General features: G+C 41.6%; 1 protein-coding gene across 8 annotated transcripts in view; it reads right to left on the bottom strand.

Annotated features, from left to right (window-relative positions):
• TANGO6 (transport and golgi organization 6 homolog) overlaps positions 1 to 21,042 on the bottom strand; it is a 242,621-nt gene extending 221,579 nt beyond the window's left edge. For 4 of the 8 annotated variants that reach the window (XM_054454111.2, XM_063654474.1, XM_054454113.2 and 1 more), the window contains exons 1-2: positions 20,849 to 21,042; positions 1,956 to 2,596 (exon numbers count right to left, since the gene is read on the bottom strand). In XM_054454111.2, the coding sequence (XP_054310086.2) occupies positions 1,956 to 2,596; positions 20,849 to 20,945 (738 nt within the window). In that variant the 5' untranslated portion in view covers positions 20,946 to 21,042. The remainder of the gene's footprint in view (positions 1 to 1,955; positions 2,597 to 20,848) is intronic. The other 4 variants (XM_054454112.2, XM_063654475.1, XM_063654476.1 and 1 more) reach the window with 1 other exon arrangement.
• Between the last annotated feature and the right edge of the window lie 491 nt (positions 21,043 to 21,533).

The raw sequence follows: 21,533 nt of genomic DNA, 5'->3' as shown, positions 1-21,533 counted from the left end.
CTGTAATCCCAGCACTTTGGGAGGCCTGGGGGGGGGGGGGGGGCGGATCACCTGAGGTCAGGAGTTCGAGACCAGCCCGGCCAACATGGCAAAACCCTGTCTCTACTAAAAATACAAAAATTAGCCAGGCGTGGTGGTGTGCACCTGTAATCCCAGCTATTCAGGAAGCTGAACCCAGGAGGCGGAGGTTACAGTGAGTCAAGATTGCACCACTGCACTCCAGCCTAGGCAACAGAGCAAGCCTCCATCTCAAAAATAAGTAAATAAATACATAAGTAAGCAAGCTGGATGTGGTGGCACACGCCTGTAATCCCAGCTACTCGGGAGGCTGAGGCAGGAGAATCTCTTGAACCCGGGAGGTGGAGGTTGCAGTGAGCCAAGATTGTGCCACTGAACTCCAGCCTGGGTGACAGAGCAAGGCTCTGTCTCAAAAAATAATAATAATAAAAATAAATAAAAAATAAAAAATAGATGTCTCCATCTATAAGCTATATCTTCCAACTTTGCCTTTATGAGCAATAGAGGTAACATTGTTTCTCTCTCTTACTCTTCTTAACTCTCTTTTAATTCATTTGGAACTTGGGCTGCAAAGAGGGGTAGAATTTTGGGGTACCCTTGAGCCATAACAGTACAATTCTCCTTGGTGATTACCGCTCAGGGTCAAACAGTCAGGGTCCTGCCCATTACCGTTTCACATACTGAGGTATGGGTGCTACTTAGAACACAGCTATTGGTGGGACTTTGTCCAGCTTCATAACGTACACCCAGCATGTTTCCCCTCTGTCAACTCCTTCTCTTGCCTTCCCACTTGGTTCTGTCTCTGTGTTTCCCTTTTCATTTATCTCTCCTGCCTGAGATCCCTGAGCACAGTTTAGCCTCAGTAACAGTAATAAGACCTGTCAACCTGGGTCACACTACCTCAGGGAAGTGCAGGCAGGAGGTGCTGCTAGAAGTGTCAATATGCATAACCCTGCTGGAAGGAGGACGCACTCTGCTCCCATCACATAAACGCCCCAGAGAGCTCAGAATTTCATGCCAACACTTGGATGACAGTGGCTTTTAGGCAAATGTTTATGAATATAGGCAGGAGAGAGAAGAGAAAAGGAACAAGGACAAGGATGACACAGGCAGGTGACAGAGAAACAAGAACATTGTGAAACCTGGCTGTGGAGGCTGGGGAATCACTGCGCCTGGGGGCCGCACTGATCCTTGAGACATTTACATCTTAACGGCTTCTGCTGGCCAGTTCCTATGCTGATGCCAGTGGTCCTCTCATGGAGTGGGTAGTGCTTCCTGCTGCGTCATCCCTGTAAGTCTTATCTCCCCAGTCAGCGTGTGAGTTATTTGAAGAAAAGGACCATGTCTTATGTGTGTATGATCTCCACAGCAACTTCTGTAGTCTGGATGCTCAACTGCTTACTCGACTGAGTGACAGCAAAAATGGGCATATACCCCTAACACCTAATAATAACAATGAACATTGACAGAGTTCTGCAGTGTACCAGGTGCTCTATATGTGTTATTTCATTTAACCCTCCCAAGCATTTAATGAGGGAGCCATGATACTAATATCAGTAGGAATTATCACTACTAGAGATTGGGCCAGATACTTGACACACATTATCCTTAATCCTCACAACCACCTTCTGAGGCAGGTATTATGATACACATTTTATAGAAGAAGAAACAGAGGCTCAAAGAAAAACAGCCTGTAATAGCTGTTTCCCAAAATGACAAGGGACAGGTGAAATGGACCCTACAGGTGTGCAAAGGACGAGCACCCAATAAATGAAACCTCCGCCCGCCCCCAAAAGATTAATTTATCCATTGGATATGCTTTGGCATATCCAGTTCTGAAGAACTAAGAGTTGCCTTTTATAACAACTATCCACAAATATATACACACATTCATACACACACAATCTCTCCCTCTCTCTTTCTCAATTTATATTTACCTCTTCTGCAGGTGTTAGCAGTTTTCTTTTGGTTGGGCAGAATCCCAGTTGGCACAGACCTGCTGCGATATCCCCAAAATGGTGGCAGAAGATCAAGCTCCCCAGAGATGTGTGCTGAGCAACATTCAGAAGGGCCTTGCAGCTGGTGTACAGTCTTCGAGTTGCATCAGGGGCAGCATCAAGACACACCACGTCCTGAACGACGGCACCAAACTCAGTTCTATATCTCAAAGGGACTCCAACGCCAGGCATGAGATAGGGGCAGATACCCAAGGTAACTACAAACTGCAAAACGAACTGGACAGTCTTCTGTTGTGAGATACTAAGTGCATCGGGGCTCAGAGCAGGAGCAACTTCCGGGATCCTAGGGTTGGGTTTACCTGGATTGAAATTAGCTGCAAGGCGGATCATGGTTTCCTTCAAGCACAAAAGCAACAACAAGGTTTCAGAGGTAAAACTCCAAGTGACATCCACAGAGTTTTGTGGCCATTCTGCCTTATCAGCAATTTCATCTCTTAGGAGTTTCAGATTCTTCCACTGAGGATCCTTCAGAAACTTGTCCTCCAAAGCAGACAGGTTAGATTTTAAAGTAGCCAACAAGACATCGTGTTTTGTGACCTGTAGTGAACTTGAGCCTGAGCCTTTTGAAGAAGAAAAAAAGGAGAGATTATACACATAGAAAACAAACTGCACTTCTCCCTGTGGAATGCCCTGGCTACTCCAGTTCATCCTCGCAGGCTGGGCGCCGCTGTCACTGGCTCTGGAAAGCCTCCCCCAGGGATACCAACCCAGCCTATGAAGAATTTAAGACCACATTTTCTGCCTTCCCACAGCACTTTGCATGTAATTGGAGTAGTGTCCTAACATTATAGTTCACCTAGTTTGTTTCTATTCCCCACATGTTTTTAGGGCAGAAACAAGGTCTTAATCATCTTACTGGGCTTAAATTGTAGGCAGAACAGAAATTTAAAAGCTGAACAGTTACCATAGAACATGCACTCAGTCCAGCTGTTCTTGGTGCTGGGGATAAAGCACTGTACAGAACAAAGCTCTGGCCAGGTGCAGCGGCTCATGCCTGTAATCCCAGCACCTTGGGAGGCCAAGGTGGGATGGTTGCATGAGCCCAGGAGTTCAAGACCAGCCTGGGCGACACAGTGAGACCCCATTTCTAAAACAACTAAAAGAATCAGCTGGCTATGGTGGTGCGTGGCTGTAGTCCCAGCTACTCAGGAGGCTGAGGTGGGAGGATTGCTGGAGCCCAGGAAGTCGAGGCTGCAGTGAGCTGAGACTGCACCACCACACTCCAGCCTGGGTGACAGAGCAAGACCCAGTCTCAAAAACAAAAAACAATAACAACAAAAAAACAGAACAAAGGCTCTTCCTCATGGAACTTACATTCTAGTGAGGAACATCACAAAATATGGACACAGGGCTCAAACATTAATTTAACCACATCGTTTCCCCCCAGAATATGTATTTTCAACAGATATCTATTTCCTATCAAGTATGTTCTCTGACTACAATGGCATTAAGACAGAAAGTATTAACAACAAAACATCCAAAAAGCCTTAAATGTTTGGAAATTAAACAATGTACTTCTAAATAATCTATGGTCAAAAAAGAAATTACAAGATTTCCAACTGAATGCTAACAAAAAACATCAATATTTGTTGGATATAACTAAAGCAATGCTTATAGAGACATTTATAGCTGTAAAGCTTATATCAGAAAAGTAAAAAGGACCAGGCACAGTGGCTCACATCTGTAGTCTCAGTACTTTGGGAGGCCAAGGCAAGGCAGGAGGATCGCTTGAGCCCAGGAGTTCGAGATCGGCCTGGGCAATGTAGGGAGACCCTGTCTCTAAAAACACTAAAAAAAAAAAATTAGCCAGGTGTGGTGGTGCACACCTGTGGTCCCAGCTACTCAGGGGGCTGAGGTAGAGGGACTGCTTAAGCCTGGGACACAGAGGCTGCAGTGAAAGAAAAGAAAGAAGGTTTAAAGCATAACTGAGAAATTAATGAACATTATGCCAAAAACCAAACAATATACATGAGATGAAAATATTCCTTGAAAAGTACAACTTATCAAAACTGTCACAAGACAAAATAAAAACCCTAAATAACCCTATATGTATTAGATAGTTAAATTTGTTACCTAAAAATCTTCCGCTGGGCGCAGTGGCTCATGCCTATAATCCCAGCACTTTGGGAGGCTGAGGTGGGAGGATCACTTGAGGTCAGGAGTTGGAGACCAGCCTGGCCAACATGGTGAAACCCCTTCTCTACCAAAAATACAAAAATTAATCGGGCATGGTGGCAGGCGCCTGTAATCCCAGCTACTCAGGAGGCTGAGGCAGGAGAATTGCTTGAACCCAGGAGGCAGAGGTTGCAGTGAGCAAAGATCGTGCCACTGCACTCCAGCCTGGGTGACAGAGTGAGACTCTGTTTCAAAAAAAAAAAAAATCTTCCAAGAGATAAAATTTCAGGCCTAGATGGTTTCACTGATGAATCATTTAAGGAAGAAATAACATCAAGGTTACCCAAACTCTTTCAGAAAATAAAGGAGAAGGAATATTTTTCAATTTATTTTGAGAGGTCATTAGATCACTGATCCCAAAACCTGACCCTGATAAAAATCACAAAAAAGAAAATTACTGATCAATATCCCTCATTAATCTAAACTTAATAATCCTTACTTAAAAACCTAAACTTATAAAATAGTACACATGGCAAACAAGCATATGAAAAGATGCCCAATATCATAAGTCATTAGGGAAATGCAAATTAAAACAACAGCCAGATACCATTATATACCTATCAGAATGGCCAAAATCCAGGACACTGACAACATTAAATGCTGACAAGGATGTGGAGCAACAGGAACTCTCATTCATTGCTGGTGGGAATGCAAAATAGTACAGCCACTTTGGAAGACAGTTTGGCAGTTTCTTACAAAGTTAAACATACGATCCAGCAATTGTGCTCCTGGGTATTTATCCAAATGAGTTGAAAACTTATGTCCACACAAAAAACTGCACATGTATGTTTATAGTAGCTGTATTTATAATTACCAAAAAACTGGGAGCAACCAAGATGATCTTCAAAAGGTAAAAGGATTTTTTTTTAGAAAGAAAAAAAAAAGAATGGATAAACTGTGCTACACTCAGACACTGGAATATTAATCAGTGATAAAAAGAAATAAGCTATCAAGCCACAAAAGACATGGAGGATCCTTAAATGCTACTTCTAAGTGAAAGAAGCCAGTCTGAAGAGCTGTATTCTGTATAATTCCAACTACATGACATTCTGAAGAGGCAAAACTATAGAGACAGTAAAAAGATCAGGAGTAGCCAAGAGATCAGGGATGGGGCAGGAAAGAATATGTGGAGCATTTTTTTTGTGTGTTTTTGTTTTGTTTTGTTTTGTTTTTGAGACAGAGTCTCGCTCTGTCGCCCAGGCTGGAGTGCAGCGGCACAATCTTGGCTCACTGCAAGCTCCGCCTCCTGGGTTCAGGCCATTCTCCGGCCTCAGCCTCCCGAGTAGCTGGGACTACAGGGGCCTGCCACCGCGCCCGGCTAATTTTTTGTATTTTTAGTAGAGACGGGGTTTCACTGTGTTAGCCAGGACGGTCTCCATCTCCTGACCTCGTGATCCGCCCGCCTTGGCCTCCCAAAGTGCTGGGATTACAGGTGTGAGCCACCGCGCCTGGCCAAGGGAGCATGGTTTTTTAGGGAGGTGAAACTATACTGTATGAGACTATAATGATGGATATATGACATTATGCATTTGTCAAAACTCATAAAATTATATAACACAAACAGTGAACCCTAATATAAACTATAACTTCAGTTAATAACAATGTATCAACATTGGTTTATCAGTTGTAACAAATATACTACACTAATGCAAGATGTTAATGGGGAAACTAGGTTTGGGGTAGGGAAGGGAGTATATGGGAACTCTGTACTTTCTGCTCAAATTTTCTATAAACCAAAAGCTGTTCTAAAAAATGGAATCTATTAATAACTTTTAAAAACGCTTAAATATTAGCAAATCAAACGCAGTGATATAGAAAAGAATAATACTTCATTACCAAGTGTTGTTTATGCCAGGAATACATAGTTGGCTTAACACTTGACACTCAATCAGTATGATTCATCTTATTAACAGTATAAGGAGAAAACCCATGTGATCATTTCAACAAATGCAGAAAAAGCATTTGACAAAATTCAACACCTGTTCATGACACAAATTAAGAATAAAAGGGAACTTCTACAATCTGATAAAGAGTATCCATGGACAAACCTACAGTTATCATACTTAGTGGTGAAGTAAAATAAACACAGGTTGTCTACTCTCACTTCTATTCAACATATTATTGAAAATCTTTGTCATTGAAATAGGTCAAAAGCAGCAATAAAAGACATACAAGAGCAGAAAGGAAGAAGCAAAATTGTTTATATTCACAGACGGAATCACTGTTTATGTAAAAAGCCCTAAGGACTCTATAAAACAACTACTAGAACTAATAAGTGAATTTAGCAAGTTCACAGAATACAAGCAATAAAACAAAAATTAAAAAACAAAAAAAGACATTTTATTTTATATTTGCAGCAAAAATGAGAAAATGAAATTTAATTTTTTTTTTTTTTTTTTGAGACTGAGTCTTGCTCTGTCAAGGCTGGAGTGCGGCAGCACAATCTCGACTCACTGCAACCTCCACCTCCCAGGTTCAAGAGATTCTCCTGCCTCAGCCTCCTGAATAGCTGGGATTACAGGCACCCGCAATCACGTTTGGCTAATTTTTTTGTATTTTTAGTAGAGATCGGGTTCCACCATGTCGGCCAGGCTGGTCTCAAACTCCTGACCTCAGGTGATCCACCTGCCTCGGCCTCCCAAAGTGCTGGGATTACAGGCATGCACCACCACGCCCGGCTGAAATTTAAAACTTTTTTTTTTGAGACAGTTTCGTTTTGTCTCCCAGGCTGGAGTGCAGTGGCGCAATCTTGGCTCACTGCAATCTTTGCCACCCAGGTTCAAGCAATTCTTGTGCCTCAGCCTCCCCAGTAGCTGGGACTACAGGCGCATGCCACCACACCCGGGTGATCTCTTGTATTTTAGTAGAGATGGGGTTTCACCATGTTGCCCAGGCTGGTCTTAAACTCCTGAGCTCAGGTGATCCACCTGCCTTGGCCTCCCAAAGTGCCAGCATTACAGGTGTGAGCCACCACGCCCAGCCTAAAACTTTAATTTAAGATAAATTTAGCACAAAATATACAAACTCTCTACACTGAAAACTTGCTGAGAAATTTTTTATGTTTTATTTTTTTTGAGACGGAGCTTCACTCTTGTCGCCCAGGCTGGAGTGCAATGGCGGATCTCAGCTCACTGCAACCTCCACTTCCCAGGTTCAAGTGATTCTCCTGCCTCAGCCTCCTGGGTAGCTGGGTAGTTGCGGTAAGCTGAGATCACGCCATTGGACTCCAGCCTTGGTGACAGAGCAAGACTCTGTCTCGGAAAAAAAAAAGAAAAAAGATGGCAATTGTCCACAAATTGATCTATAAAGTCAACGCAATTACAATAAGAATCTCATCAGACCTTTTTGCAGAAATTGACAAACTGATTAAAAAATTTATATATAAACCTATAAGACCCAGAATAGTCAAGAATAATGTTAGAGAACTTATACTACCCAACTTACTATAGAACTACAGAAATTAAAGACAATGTGGTACTGGCATAAGGACTGTTAGGTAGATTGATAAAACAGAATTGAGAACCCAGAAACAGTCCCACACTTATATGGCTATTTGATCTTCAACAAAGATATGAAATCAATACAACAGGGAAAGAAAATTCCTTTACCAAATGAGGTTGGAACAACTGGATATCCATATGGGGAAAAAAAAAAAAAAAAACTTTGACCTTTAATTCATACCATACACCAAAATTAACCCAAAATAGATCATAAATACAAAATCTAAACTATAAAACTTCTGGAAGAAAACACAGAAGAAAGTCTTTTATGATCCTAGAGTAGACAACAATTTCTTGTTTTTCATTTTATTTTGGTTTGTTTCTTTTTTTGCAACAGGGTCTTGCTCTGTCACCCAGGCTGGAGTGCAGTGGCCTGATTCCAGCTCACTGCAGCCTTAATCTCCCAGGTTCAAGTGATCCTCCTGTCTCAGCTCCCTAGTAGCTAGGATTACAATTGTGTGCCACCATGCTTGACTAATTATTTATAGAGATGAGGTCTCACTATGTTGCCCAGGCTGGTCTTGAACTCCTATGCTTAAGCAATCCTCCCGCCTCTGCCTCTTAAAGTGCTGGGATTATAGGTGTGAGCCACTGCGCCCAGACAGAATTCTTAAAACATAAAAAGCATGAGCCAAATGGAAAAAAACTGGACTTCATCAAAATTTAAAACTTATTTTCAAAATATACGGTTCTAAAAATGAAAAGGCAAGCCACAGATAGGGAGAAAATGTTTGCAGTACATATATATGACAAACGCACTGATTCTGAATATATGAAGAACACTTTACAGCTCAATAAAACAAACTATTAAAAAAAGGGACAATTATTCAAACAGACACTTCAAAAAAGAAGTTATTCAAATGACCAACTGCATATGAAAAGATGCTCAATATCATTAGTTATCAGGGAAATGCAAATTAAAACCACAATGAGATACCACTACATACACCAGAATAGCTAAAATTTACAAAGATTGACACTACCAAATGACGTGAAGCAACTGGAACTCTCATACATTGTTGGCAGAAGTATGACATGATCAAAGCTCAGTTGGTCTGGCAGTTTCTTAGAAAACCAAACATATACCTACCCTATAATCCAGCAATTCCACTCTAACATACTTGTCCAAGAAAAATTAATACACAATATACATTTTCATAACAAAGACTTGTACAAGAACGTTCATAGCAGCACTATTCATAACAGACCAAAACTGGAAACAGCCCATATAGCCAACAAGATGTTTCTTGTTTATATTAAATTCTAGAATAGGCAAAACTAATCTACGGATTAAAAAACCCAGAACCGGTTATCTCTAGGGGAGCAGGAGTGGGAAATGATTGTGAAAGGGCAGAAGGGAACTTTCTGGGATAATAGCAATGATGCATATCTGTTTTTTCTTTAGGTTTCTTTTTTTTTTTTCCTTTTCTCACCTGGAAGTAACAATGTGTATCTTGACCCCTTTCAATGACAAAAGTATATGCTTTTTTTTTTTTTTTTTTTAGACAGAGTCTTGCTCTGTCACCCAGGCTGGAGTGCAGTGCTGCGATCTCAGATCACTGCAAACCCTGCCTCCTGGGTTCAAGTGATTCTCATGCCTCAGCCAAATATACATGCATTTTTATAACTCACTGAATGATATATGTATTATTTGTGCATTTCATTGTATATAAATTTTACCTAAAACAAATGAACTACAAAAAATCCAAATAAATATTAAACTCTAGTTAATGTTATAATGCTGAAGTGTTTATGGCTAAAATGTACTGATATCTGCAACTTACTTTGAATGCATCAAAAAAAAGAGAAAACATGAACTGATGTATGGATAAATGGACAGAAATGTGATCAAGCAAATATAATAAAATGTGAATTGTGGAATCTAAATGATGTGTATAAGGGTGTTCGCCATATAATTCTTTCAACTTTTCTTTTTGTCTTTTTCTTTTTGAGACAGGGGTCTCGCTCTGTCACCCAGGCTGGGGTGCAGTGATGCAATCACAATTCACTGTACCTTTGATTCTTGGGCTCAAGCAGTCCTCCCATCTCAGCCTCTCGAGTAGCTGGGACCACAGTTGCATACCACCCCACCTGACTAATTCTTTCATCTTTTGTAGAGGTGTGGGGGTCTCACTATGTTGCCCAGGCTGGTCTTGACCTCCTGGGCTCAAGCAATCCTCCCGCCTCAGCCTCCCCAAAGTGTTGGGATTACAGGCATGAGGTACTGCACCTGGCCATCAACTTTTCTATTTGTTTAGAAAACCATAATAAAAATTTGAAAATATATATGGACATCAGCCAGGTCAAATAAACTAAATTTTTTTTTGAAAATATAAATACAAGCAGCAGATCTCAAAACTAACGCTAATATACCTTCTAAGAAACAAATTAGAAGGAATCAAAATGTAATTGATAATAACTATGTCCAATACTGCATGATTTATAATAGTGTAAAATTAGAAATGCATGTCCCATAACAGGTGTTTGTTGAGTAAATTATGGTCTAATTCTATCTAACATACTATATGTATGTGAAGTACTTATTTTGTTTATTGTTTATTGTCTTTCTACCAACTAGAATCAAAGCACCTAGAAAACAGGGGTATTGATTTGTTTTGTTCACTGCTGTATTCTCTTTGCCTGGAACAAAGCCTGACAAGTAAAAGCTGTTTAATAAATTGTTATTGAATGAATAAACAATGGAATATTTTGTAGCCATTAAATGATGCTGAACATTATTTAACGACATGTTCATAATATATTCTAATGTGAACAAAGAGTATAATACACTACATGAGCAAAAGATACAGACAGTTTATAGGAAAAGAAATGCAAATGGCCCTTAAACATGAACATATGATCAATCTTGCTCATAATAAGAGAAAAGTAAATTAAAGTTATACTGAAATACTACTTTCCATCTATCGAACTGGCTAAAATCCAAAAGTTTTATAACACATTCTGTAGCAAGTCTGTGAGGAAACACACACTCTCATACATTGTTGGTAGGAACTAAAATGGTACATCCCCAAGGACAGAAATTTGGCAATATCTAGCAAAATTACATAGGCATTTCCCTTTGGCCCAGCAATCCCACTTTCAGGAATCTATCCTATAGATACACAGGCAAACAATGCAAAATTACATATTTACAAGACTATTCATTGCAGTACTTCTTAAATTAGCAAAAGACTTGAAAACAACCCAAATGTCCACTAGTAGAGAACTGGTTGAATAAACTATGCAGCTACAAAAGAGAAAACGGAAGATTTATATGTACCACTGTGTAACGATCACTAAGACACTAAGTTTAAAAAGTAAGATGCAGGCTGGGCGTGGTGGCTTATGCCTCTAATCCCAGCACTTTGGGAGGCCGAGGTGGGCAGATCACAAGGTCAGGAGTTCGAGGCCAGCCTGACCAACATTGTGAAACCCCGTCTCTACTAAAAATACAAAATATTAGCCAGGTGTGGTGGCGTGCCTGTAATCCCAGCTACTCAGGAGGCTGAGGCAGGAGAATCGCTTGAACCTGGGAGATGGAGGTTGCAGTGAGCCAAGATTGCGCCACTGCACTCCAGCCTGGACGACAGAGCGAGACTCCGTCTCAAAAATAAAAATAAAATAAAAATTTAAAAACGCAGAAAAAAAATATATAGTATGCTACCTTTTGTGTAAAAGTGGGAACGAATATGAAATCATAGATTATTTGCATGTCTTTTCAAAAAAGAAGCAATTTAAGAATAAATTTAAACTAATTAAAATAAGTCATCTACAGAGAGAGGGAGAGAGCAGAGGAGGAAACATGGATAACTGTATCTAATTTTATTAGTTTTAGAGCACAACAGATGTTTTCCATAGTTAAAAAAATTAAATCAAAAAGAAAATGCAAAACAATTCCTAAAAATGAAAAACAAACAAATGCACCAATGAACCAAATTCTGCGCTGTATGTCAAAGGTCACCAAACTATGATCTGCAGTCCAAATCTGGCCCACCAACTGTTTTCATGAATAAGGTTTTACTGGAACACAGTTATGCCCATTTACATATAGTCTATGGCTGCTTTTGAGATACAGTGACAGAGTTGAGTAGTTACAACAGAGACCATATGGGCCGCAAAGCTCAAAATATTTACTATCTGGTCCTTCAGAGAAAAAGTTTACTAACTCCTACTCTATATTAAGTTAGCAGCATAACCACACAGAAAATTATTTTAAGAAACTTGAAATAAAGAATTTTGTATATCCTGAGAACAAAAACCAAACAAAAACCCCTTAAACAGTGGGTTTGTAGTGGTAATGTTGGATTTGTTCTTTGAAAAGATTATAGGCATGGATGAGTATGTATTGTGTAATTACACATTTTATATAATGTGTGATTATATATGTATGGGTATATATATGCACATATATAATACATTAATTTCATTAGGAACCAATATTCTCAGATAAAAGAAATACAAATATAAAAATATAAAATATAGGATAAAAGAACAGATAGAGGCTGGACGCAGTGGCTCACATCTGTAATCCCAGCACTTTGGGAGGCTGAGGTGGGCGGATCCACAAGGTTAGGAGTTCGAGACCGGACTGGCCAACATAGTGAAACCCCATCTCTACCAAAAATACAAAAATTAGCCAGGCTTGGTGCACATGCCTGTAGTTCCAGCTACTTGGGAGGCTGAGGCAGGAGAATTGCTTGAACCTGGGAGGCGGAGGTTGTGGTGAGCCGAGATTGAGCCACTGCACTCCAGCCTGGGCAACAGAGCAAGATTCTGTCTCAAAAAAAAAAAAAAAGAACCGCTAGAAAGACAAATATGTAATCAAGCAATTACAGTAAAATTGTAACTGTAGAATGAAGGTCATGGTATCTTCACTGTAAAAGTTCTTCAACTTTTCTGTCAGCTTCATAATTTCAAATTTTCATAATGAAATGTTAGAAAAAATTTATAAAATAAAAAAATCCATTATATTTCATTTCAATTGGAAATACTGGTTAAGAACTCAAGATTTATTTTCATTTGCTAAAAATCCACATATTTCCTAGCTCTAATCCTTCAAAAAGTCTGAAAGCAATGACAATTTCTTTTTCCTTTTCTTTTTTTTTTTTTTTTTGAGACAGGGTCTCACTCTGTCACCCAGGCTGGAGTGCAGTGGTATAATCATAGTCCATTGCACCCTCAAACTCCTGGGCTCAGCTGATCCTCCTATCTTAGGCTCCAAAGCAGCGGAGACCACAGGCATGTGCCACCATGCCCAGCTAATTTGTGTATTTTGTTTTTTTTAACTTCTATATTTTTTGTAGAGACAGTGTTTTACTATGCAGCCCAGGCTGGTCTTGAATTCCTGGGCTCAAGCAATCTGCCCACTTCAGCCTCCCAAAATGCTGCAATTACAGGTATAAGCCACCACATCCAGCCAATGATAATTTCTTTTTTTTTGAGACACGGTCTCACTTTGTCGCCCAGGCTGGAGTGTAGTTGCGCAGTCTCGGCTCACTGCCACCTCCGCCTCAGGGACTCAAGTAGTTCTCCCGCCTCAGCCTCCAAGTGGCTAGGATTACAGGCGCCCACCATAGCGCTCGGCTAATTTTTGTATTTTTAGTAGAGACAGGGTTTTGCCATGTTGGTCGAGCTGGTCTCGAACTCCTGATCTCAAGTGATCCACCCACCTCAGCCTCCCAAAGTGCTGGGACTACAGGCGTTAGCCACCGCACCCGGCCCATAATTTCAATAGCAATGAATATCCTGTGTCCACATTGTGGTTTCTAAATACCACTTCTTAGAGAGAGTTGTTTTCAAAAATGGGGCAGGAAATACCTCAGATGAGCCTGGGATATCTTCTGCTTGACAGCAAGGAGTCGATCAAAGACTATCATGGTCATGTCAAAAAGCCCAAGAGCCAATCGGAAATGGTTCCCACAGGCCAAAAATGTGAAATTTGATTAACAACAAGGAATACAATAATTGAAACATCAAATACATAAAATCTATGATTCATAATCCAACAAAAAAGATGACTTCATTGGTTACCTTTGGAAGCTGCTAAGACACTAATTTATTATTCTGAAAATTGGTCAACAAAGGAACAGAATGATTCTAACTATATTAAAATATATTCATGTTTATATGCACAGAAAAGGGTCTCAAAGTTTTAATACCTTGAGGTTTTAATAGTGGTGATCTCTGGGTGATAGGGTTAGAGGTAGGATTTTTCTTTTTACCTAATTATAGTTTTAATTTTTTTTTACAATAAATATGTATTGTCTCTGCACTAGAAGTTATGTCAGGGTTATAAAACAGTATGTGGCATATGAGATCATTTTTGTAAAAAGGAAAAATAATATTTTCTGAATTGCTAATAGTGGTACTCTCTGGGTAGTGAGATTAAGGTAATTTTAATTTTCTTCTTTTTGGTTTCTCTATATTTAAAAAATCTTTGCTATATTTTTTATAGAAGTAAAAACATTACTTCTATTTTTAAAAAAGAATAAAAGGAAAGCTGTCACAGTGACATCCCTGTAGTCCCAGCTAGCTGGGAGGCTGAGGTAGAAGCATCACCTGAGCCCAGAAGTTTGAGGCTGCAGTGTACTATGATCACATCTGTGAATAGTCACTGTACTCCAGGCTGGGCAACATAGGGAGACCCTGTCTCTATTTAAAAGAGAGAGAGAGAGAGAAAGAGAGAGAGAGAGAGAAACAATAACATCTTTTAAAAATAATGAAAACAGAAGAGTAAGAAATTTGCAATAGTTTTTTTTTTTTTTTGAGATGGAGTCTCGCTCTGTCACCCAGGCTGGAGTGCAGTGGTGCGATCTTAGCTAACTGCAACCTCTGCCTCCTGGGTTCAAGTGATTCTCGTGCCTCAGCCTCCCGAGTAGCTGGTACTACCGGTGCGTGCCACCACGCCCAGCTAATTTTTGTATTTTTAGTAGAGACGGGGTTTCGCCATGTTGGCCAGGCTGGTCTCGAACTCCTGACCTCAGGAGATCCACCCACCACGGCCTCCCAAAGTGCTGGGATTGATTACAGGTGTGAGCTACCAGGCTCAGCCTGGAATATTCTTCTAGGACTTTCCAGGGCAAGTGTTCTCACCCACTGGCATGAATATCTGGTTCCTTTGGCTAATGTATACCTCAAATGGAAATGAGTGTTATTTCCCTCTTGTTGCCACTAACCATTAAGATCACTAACCAACCTCTAAATGACTTCCTGTGACATAAGATCTTCGAACCCAAACATGGAACACAAAGAAAGTGATTTAAAACAAAAGCTCTTACTGAAGCTTTTCCAGAGCCCCTTTAATGAAGTAGTCTTCTCTGCCCTCTACTGGTGATGAAAATAACATCTACTTGGAAATAAATTGGAGGCATTTCCATAAAGTAGCAGTTCTTAGTATGCTATGGGGACCTGGCTTGCCAGGGGGTTCCCAAGACCCTCTCAGGGGGTCTGCAAGGTCAAAACCATTTCATAATAATACTAGGTCATGATGTGCCTTTTATATTCTCAAGAATGTACTGAGTATGAAAGGCTTATTGATATGAGTTCTGATTTCGTATTGCAACAAATCTTTAAGATATTACCTCTCTGGCCGGGGCAATTAGGCAGGAGAAGGAAATAAAGAGTATTCAATTAGGAAAAGAGGAAGTCAAATTGTCCCTGTTTGCAGACGACATGATTGTATATCTAGAAAACCCCATTGTCTCAGCCCAAAATCTCCTTAAGCTGATAAGCAACTTCAGCAAAGTCTCAGGATACAAAATCAATGTACAAAAATCACAAGCATTCTTATACACCAATAACAGACAAACAGAGAGCCAAATCATGAGTGAACTCCCATTCACAATTGCTTCAAAGAGAATAAAATACTTAGGAATCCAACTTACAAAGGACGTGAAGGACCTCTTCAAGGAGAACTACAAACCACTGCTCAATGAAATAAAAGAGGATACAAACAAATGGAAGAACATTCCATGCTCATGGGTAGGAAGAATCAATATCGTGAAAATGGCCATACTGCCCAAGGTAATTTATAGATTCAATGCCATCCCCATCAAGCTACCAATGACTTTCTTCACAGAATTGGAAAAAACTACTTTAAAGTTTATATGGAACCAAAAAAGAGCCCGCATCGCCAAGTCAATCCTAAGCCAAAAGAACAAAGCTAGAGGCATCATGCTACCTGACTTCAAACTATACTACAAGGCTACAGTAACCAAAACAGCATGGTACTGGTACCAAAACAGAGACATAGATCAATGGAACAGAAAAGAGCCCTCAGAAATAATGCCGCATATCTACAACTATCTGATCTTTGACAAACCTGAGAAAAACAAGCAATGGGGAAAGGATTCCCTATTTAATAAATGGTGCTGGGAAAACTGGCTAGCCATATGTAGAAAGCTGAAACTGGATCCCTTCCTTACACCTTATACAAAAATTAATTCAAGATGGATTAAAGACTTAAACGTTAGACCTAAAACCATAAAAACCCTAGAAGAAAACCTAGGCATTACCATTCAGGACATAGGCATGGGCAAGGACTTCATGTCTAAAACACCAAAAGCAATGGCAACAAAAGCCAAAATGGACAAATGGGATCTAATTAAACTGTGCAGAAAGAGCTTCTGCACAGCAAAAGAAACTACCATCAGAGTGAACAGGCAACCTACAAAATGGGAGAAAATTTTCGCAACCTACTCATCTGACAAAGGGCTAATATCCAGAATCTACAATGAACTCCAACAAATTTACAAGAAAAAAACAAACAACCCCATCAAAAAGTGGGTGAGGGATATGAACAGACATTTCTCAAAAGAAGACATGCAGCCAAAAGACACATGAAAAAATATCATCACTGGCCATCAGAGAAATGCAAATCAAAACCACAATGAGATACCATCTCACACCAGTTAGAATGGCAATCATTAAAAAGTCAGGAAACAACAGGTGCTGGAGAGGATGTGGAGAAATAGGAACATTTTTACACTGTTGGTGGGACTGTAAACTAGTTCAACCATTGTGGAAGTCAGTGTGGCGATTCCTCAGGGATCTAGAACTAGAAATACCATTTGACCCAGCCATCCCATTACTGGGTATATACCCAAAGGACTATAAATCATGCTGCTATAAAGACACATGCACTCGTATGTTTACTGCAGCACTATTCACAATAGCAAAGACTTGGAACCAACCCAAATGTCCAACAATGATAGACTGGATTAAGAAAATGTGGCACATATACACCATGGAATACGATGCAGCCATAAAAAATGATGAGTTCATGTCCTTTGTAGGGACATGGATGAAACTGGAAATCATCATTCTCAGTAAACTATCGCAAGGACAAAAAACCAAACACCGCATGTTCTCACTTATAGATGGGAACTGAACAATGAGAACACATGGACACAGGAAGGGGAACATCACACTCTGGGGACTGTTGTGGGGTAGGGGGAGGGGGGAGGGATAGCATTAGGAGATATACCTAATGCTAAACGACGAGTTAATGGGTGCAGCACACCAGCATGGCACATGTATACATATGTAACTAACCTGCACATTGTGCACATGTACCCTAAAACTTAAAGTATAATAATAACAATAAAAAAATTAAAATAAATAAATAAATTAATTAATTAAAAAAAAAAAGATATTACCTCTTTGGCCAGGCGCAGTGGCTCACGCCTGTAATCCTAGCACTTTGGGAGGCTGAGGTGGGCAGATCACTTGAAGTCAGGAGTTCGAGACCAGCCTGACCAACGTAGACAAACCCCATCTCTACTAAAAATACAAAATTAGCTGGGCGTGGTGGTGCATGTCTGTAATCCCAGCTACTCGGGAGGCTGAGGCAGGAGAATCGCTTGATCCGGGAGGCGGAGGTGGCAATGAGCCGAGATCGCACCACTGCATTCCATCTTGGGCAACAAGAGCAAAACTCCGCCACAAAAAAAAAAAAAGGTATTACCTCTTGTTGAGTTTCTCATCACTTTTTTCCCCACACAATTCATGCAGAGATTATCTTGTTGAGCTTTAGAATTGTGTAAAAGAAAGCCGGACGTGGTGGCTCACGCCTGTAATCCCAGCACTTTGGGAGGCTGAGGCGGGAGGATTACGAAGTCATGAGTTCCAGACCAGCCTGGCCAATATGGTGAAAACCTGTCTCTACTAAAAAAAAAAAAAATTAGCCAGGCACAGTGGCACGTGCCCGTTGTCCCAATTACTCGGGAGGCTGAAGCAGGAGAATTGCTTGAACCTGGGAGGCGGAGGTTGCAGTGAGCCGAGATCGCACCACTGCACTCCAGCCTGGGCGACAGAGCAAGACTCCGTCTAAAAAAAAAAAAGAAAGAATCATATAAAAGAATGTATATAATTATCTGAAAAGGTGATTGAACTCTCCTCCCTTTTCCAATTACATATCTATGTAAGTCTAGGTTTTCTTCATGTACTTCAGTCAAAACAATCTATCATGACAGACTGGAGAAGCAGATACGAAAATCCAGCTGACTTCTTGGCTGGGCATGGTGGCTCACGCCTGTAATCCTAATCCTAGTACTCTGGGAGGTCAAGGTAGGCAGATCACCTGAGGTCAGGAGTTTGAGACCAGCCTGGCCAACATGGTGAAATGCCATCTCTACTAAAAGTACAAAAAATTAGCCGGGCGTGGTGACACATGCCTGTAATCCCAGCTACTCAGGAGGCTGAGGTAGGAGAATCGCTTGAACCCGGGAGGTGGAGGTTGCAGTGAGCCAAGATTGCGCCACTGCATTCCAGCCTGGGCAACAAGAGCGAAATTCCATCTCAAAAAATAATAAAAGTACAAAAATTAGCCAGGCATGGTGGTGGGTGCCTGTAGTCCCAGCTACAAGGGAGGCTGAGGCATGAGAATTGCTTGAACCTGGGAGATGGGGGTTCCAGTGAGTTAAGATCATGCCACTGCACTCCAGCCTGGGTGATGGAGTGAAACTCTGTCTAAAAAAAAGACAAAAAAACAAAAAAAATAGGGTCTTACTCTGTCACCCAGGCTGGAGCGCACTAGTGTAATCATGGCTCACCACAGCCTAGACTTGGACCTCTCGGACTCAAGCAATCCTCCCATCTCAGCCTCCCCAGTAGCTGGGACCACAGGTGTATAGTACCATGCCTGGCCATTTTTTTTTAATTTTTTGTAGACACAGAGTATCACTATGTTGCCCAGTCTAGTCTCAAACTCCTGGGATCCCGCCTCAGCCTCCCAAAGTGCTGGGATTACAGGTATGGCCCACCTCGCCCAGACACTACAGATATTTTTAAATTCCCTAAGCAGCTAATATGATAAAATAGTAGACAGATTCATATAATATATAACAGACTACATGTACAAAATAATATAATTTTACACACTAATTCCTCTTCAAATAGGAATGCTTGAATTTCTGTAAATTAAATGAGAACATATATGTGTACTCCACCACATACTCAGAGATTAGAGAGTCTTCTATAAATGAAGCATAATATACGTGTTTCATGATAGACGATAACTTCCAGGATTTTTGCTTATTTAAACGTGTTCTCAGTCATACAATAGAGAGTTGCAGGCCAGGTGCAGTGGCTCAGGCCTGTAATCCCAGCACTTTGGGAGGCCAAGACAGGCAGATCACTTGAGGTCAGGAGTTGGAGACCAGCCTGGCCAACATGGCAAAACTCCGTCTCCACTAAAAAGACAAAAATTAGCTGGGCATGGTGGTGCGCACCTGTAATCCCACCTACTCGGGAGGCTGAGGCAGGAGAATCACTTGAACCTGGGAGGCAGAGGTTGCAGTGAGCCGAGATCGAGATTGTGCCACTGCACTCCAGCCTGGGCAACAGAGTGAGACTCCGTCTCAAAAAACAAACAAACAAAAAAAGAGTTGCCATTGCAAGACAAGCGACCTCTCGATTAGCAACTTAAAATTCTATTTTGCAGTCTGACTCTTAATTGAGACAATGTAGTATATTTACCATACGTTTAGTGGAAATAACCTAAATTCAAATTCTGCCACTTACTGGTCTGACATTGGGCAATTTCCAACGTACCTGAACCTTGGTTCCTTCATCTGTAAAAACTGAATACAAGTAGTACCGATCCCAGGGGATCGTTATGAGGATTAAATGATGTGTATGTAAACAGCCTACTATGGGGACTGATACTTAGTAGGCACTAATTTACTAATATTAATAACGTGTTCACTTCCCGCTGGTGTGGTGTAATGTTTGCATAAGTTTTTGCAATTTTGAGTATAAAATCTGAGACTGGGAGGTGATCCCCTTTGGCCTTTCATGTGCCCTTGCTAATTCTACAGATCCCTTCCCATCCCTTCCCCCAAATATACACCCCAGTGATAAGTAGAGCTCTATCTTCTACGTCCTTTCCAAAAGCTCCAGATAACATCAGAGCCCCTATACTGAATAATTTGTCTGATTCTGAGAAAGGGGTTCAGTAGATCTCGGGCATAGGTCCGTGTTCTGCCCCTAATTTGACCACGTGATCTTGGAGAGGTTACTTAATTTCTTCAGTGAGCCTTGGGTGTCCTCAGTCGCAAAAGGAGTAGCAGCTTCAACCACTCCTAACGTCCCTTCAGATTTTAGATTGGGAAGAAACTGTCCATGCACAACAAAGATTAAAAGCGCCTGAAAACCCCTAAATACTCTCCCCAAACCCATTTCAAACATCACTGCTTCCGATTTCTGGACTTCCTGGCATTTCGTACACATCTCAAGGGTCCATGCTGGCCGCTGCGCCCTCACGCGGCTAGGACCTCACATTTCTACGTCGCGGGCCCCCTACCCTCTCTGGAGCTGTGTCCATATCCCCTTCCCAAGAGCGCTGCAGTAAGCACTGAATGAAATAACGGCCCCGCCTGACAGAGCCCAGCACAAGGCAAATGCTCAAGAGATGTTGGCTAATATCAGCAGTCAACGGATCCCGCGCCCTCCTTGAACCTCAGTTTCCTCAAAAACGTAATGAGGACGGGCATAAACAATGCTCAAAGCCCCCAGCAGCGGGCGGAGGGTCCCGAGGCGGGCCCAAGGGGCGCACGCTGCGGAAGGCAGGGCAGCCCCGGAAGCCGGGCGGCCCTGAGAGTCCCGGGTCCAGCCCGGCGCCGAGATGCGTCCTCTCACCTCCCGGGCTCAGCAGCAGCTTCAATGCCTCCAAAATCCGATCCAGACCGCATGTCTCCTGAGCCCCGCTGCCCACGGCCTGTCCTGGGGCCGCCATGACTGGAGTGTAACACTACGCTCGCGACCCGCTCAGGCGCCTCGGCATGGCGCCGCCGCCGCCATGTTAAGTGTGGCAGAAAGGCTGGGCACACTATGGGGCGGGGCCCGCAGGGTGGGGCGGGGCCAAATCGGTCGGGAACGCCCCCTTCACATTTTTTTTCCGTCCCGGCTTAGTCCGGGGGGTAGGAGGGAACCCAAAAATGGCTAATCTGCCCACGCGCACAGTTCCAGAAGCTCAATATGATTAACCGCTATGTAAAGAAGGAAGAGAGAAGTAATTTATCATTAAATCTATATTTCAATATGAAAATACTCAGGTACTCAACTCTGGCAGACATCATGAAGCAGACAGATGCTTCCATCTGCTTACAGTGAAGTATGGATAAGAAAAACAATATTCAGGCTGGGCGCGGTGGCTCACAACTGTAATCCCAGCACTTTGGGAGGCCGAGGCGGGCAGATCACAAGGTCAGGAGTTTGAGACCAACCTGTCCGATATGGTGAAACCCCGTCTCTACTAAACATACAAAAATTAGCCAGGCGTGGTGGCGGGCGCCTGTAGTCCCAGCTACCCGGGAGGCTGAGG

This window comes from Pongo pygmaeus, chromosome 18, assembly GCF_028885625.2.
Source record: "Pongo pygmaeus isolate AG05252 chromosome 18, NHGRI_mPonPyg2-v2.0_pri, whole genome shotgun sequence".
Taxonomy (NCBI): domain Eukaryota; kingdom Metazoa; phylum Chordata; class Mammalia; order Primates; family Hominidae; genus Pongo; species Pongo pygmaeus.
Note: the sequence above shows the minus strand (reverse complement) of the source record. Positions and strands in the feature narration are given on the sequence as shown.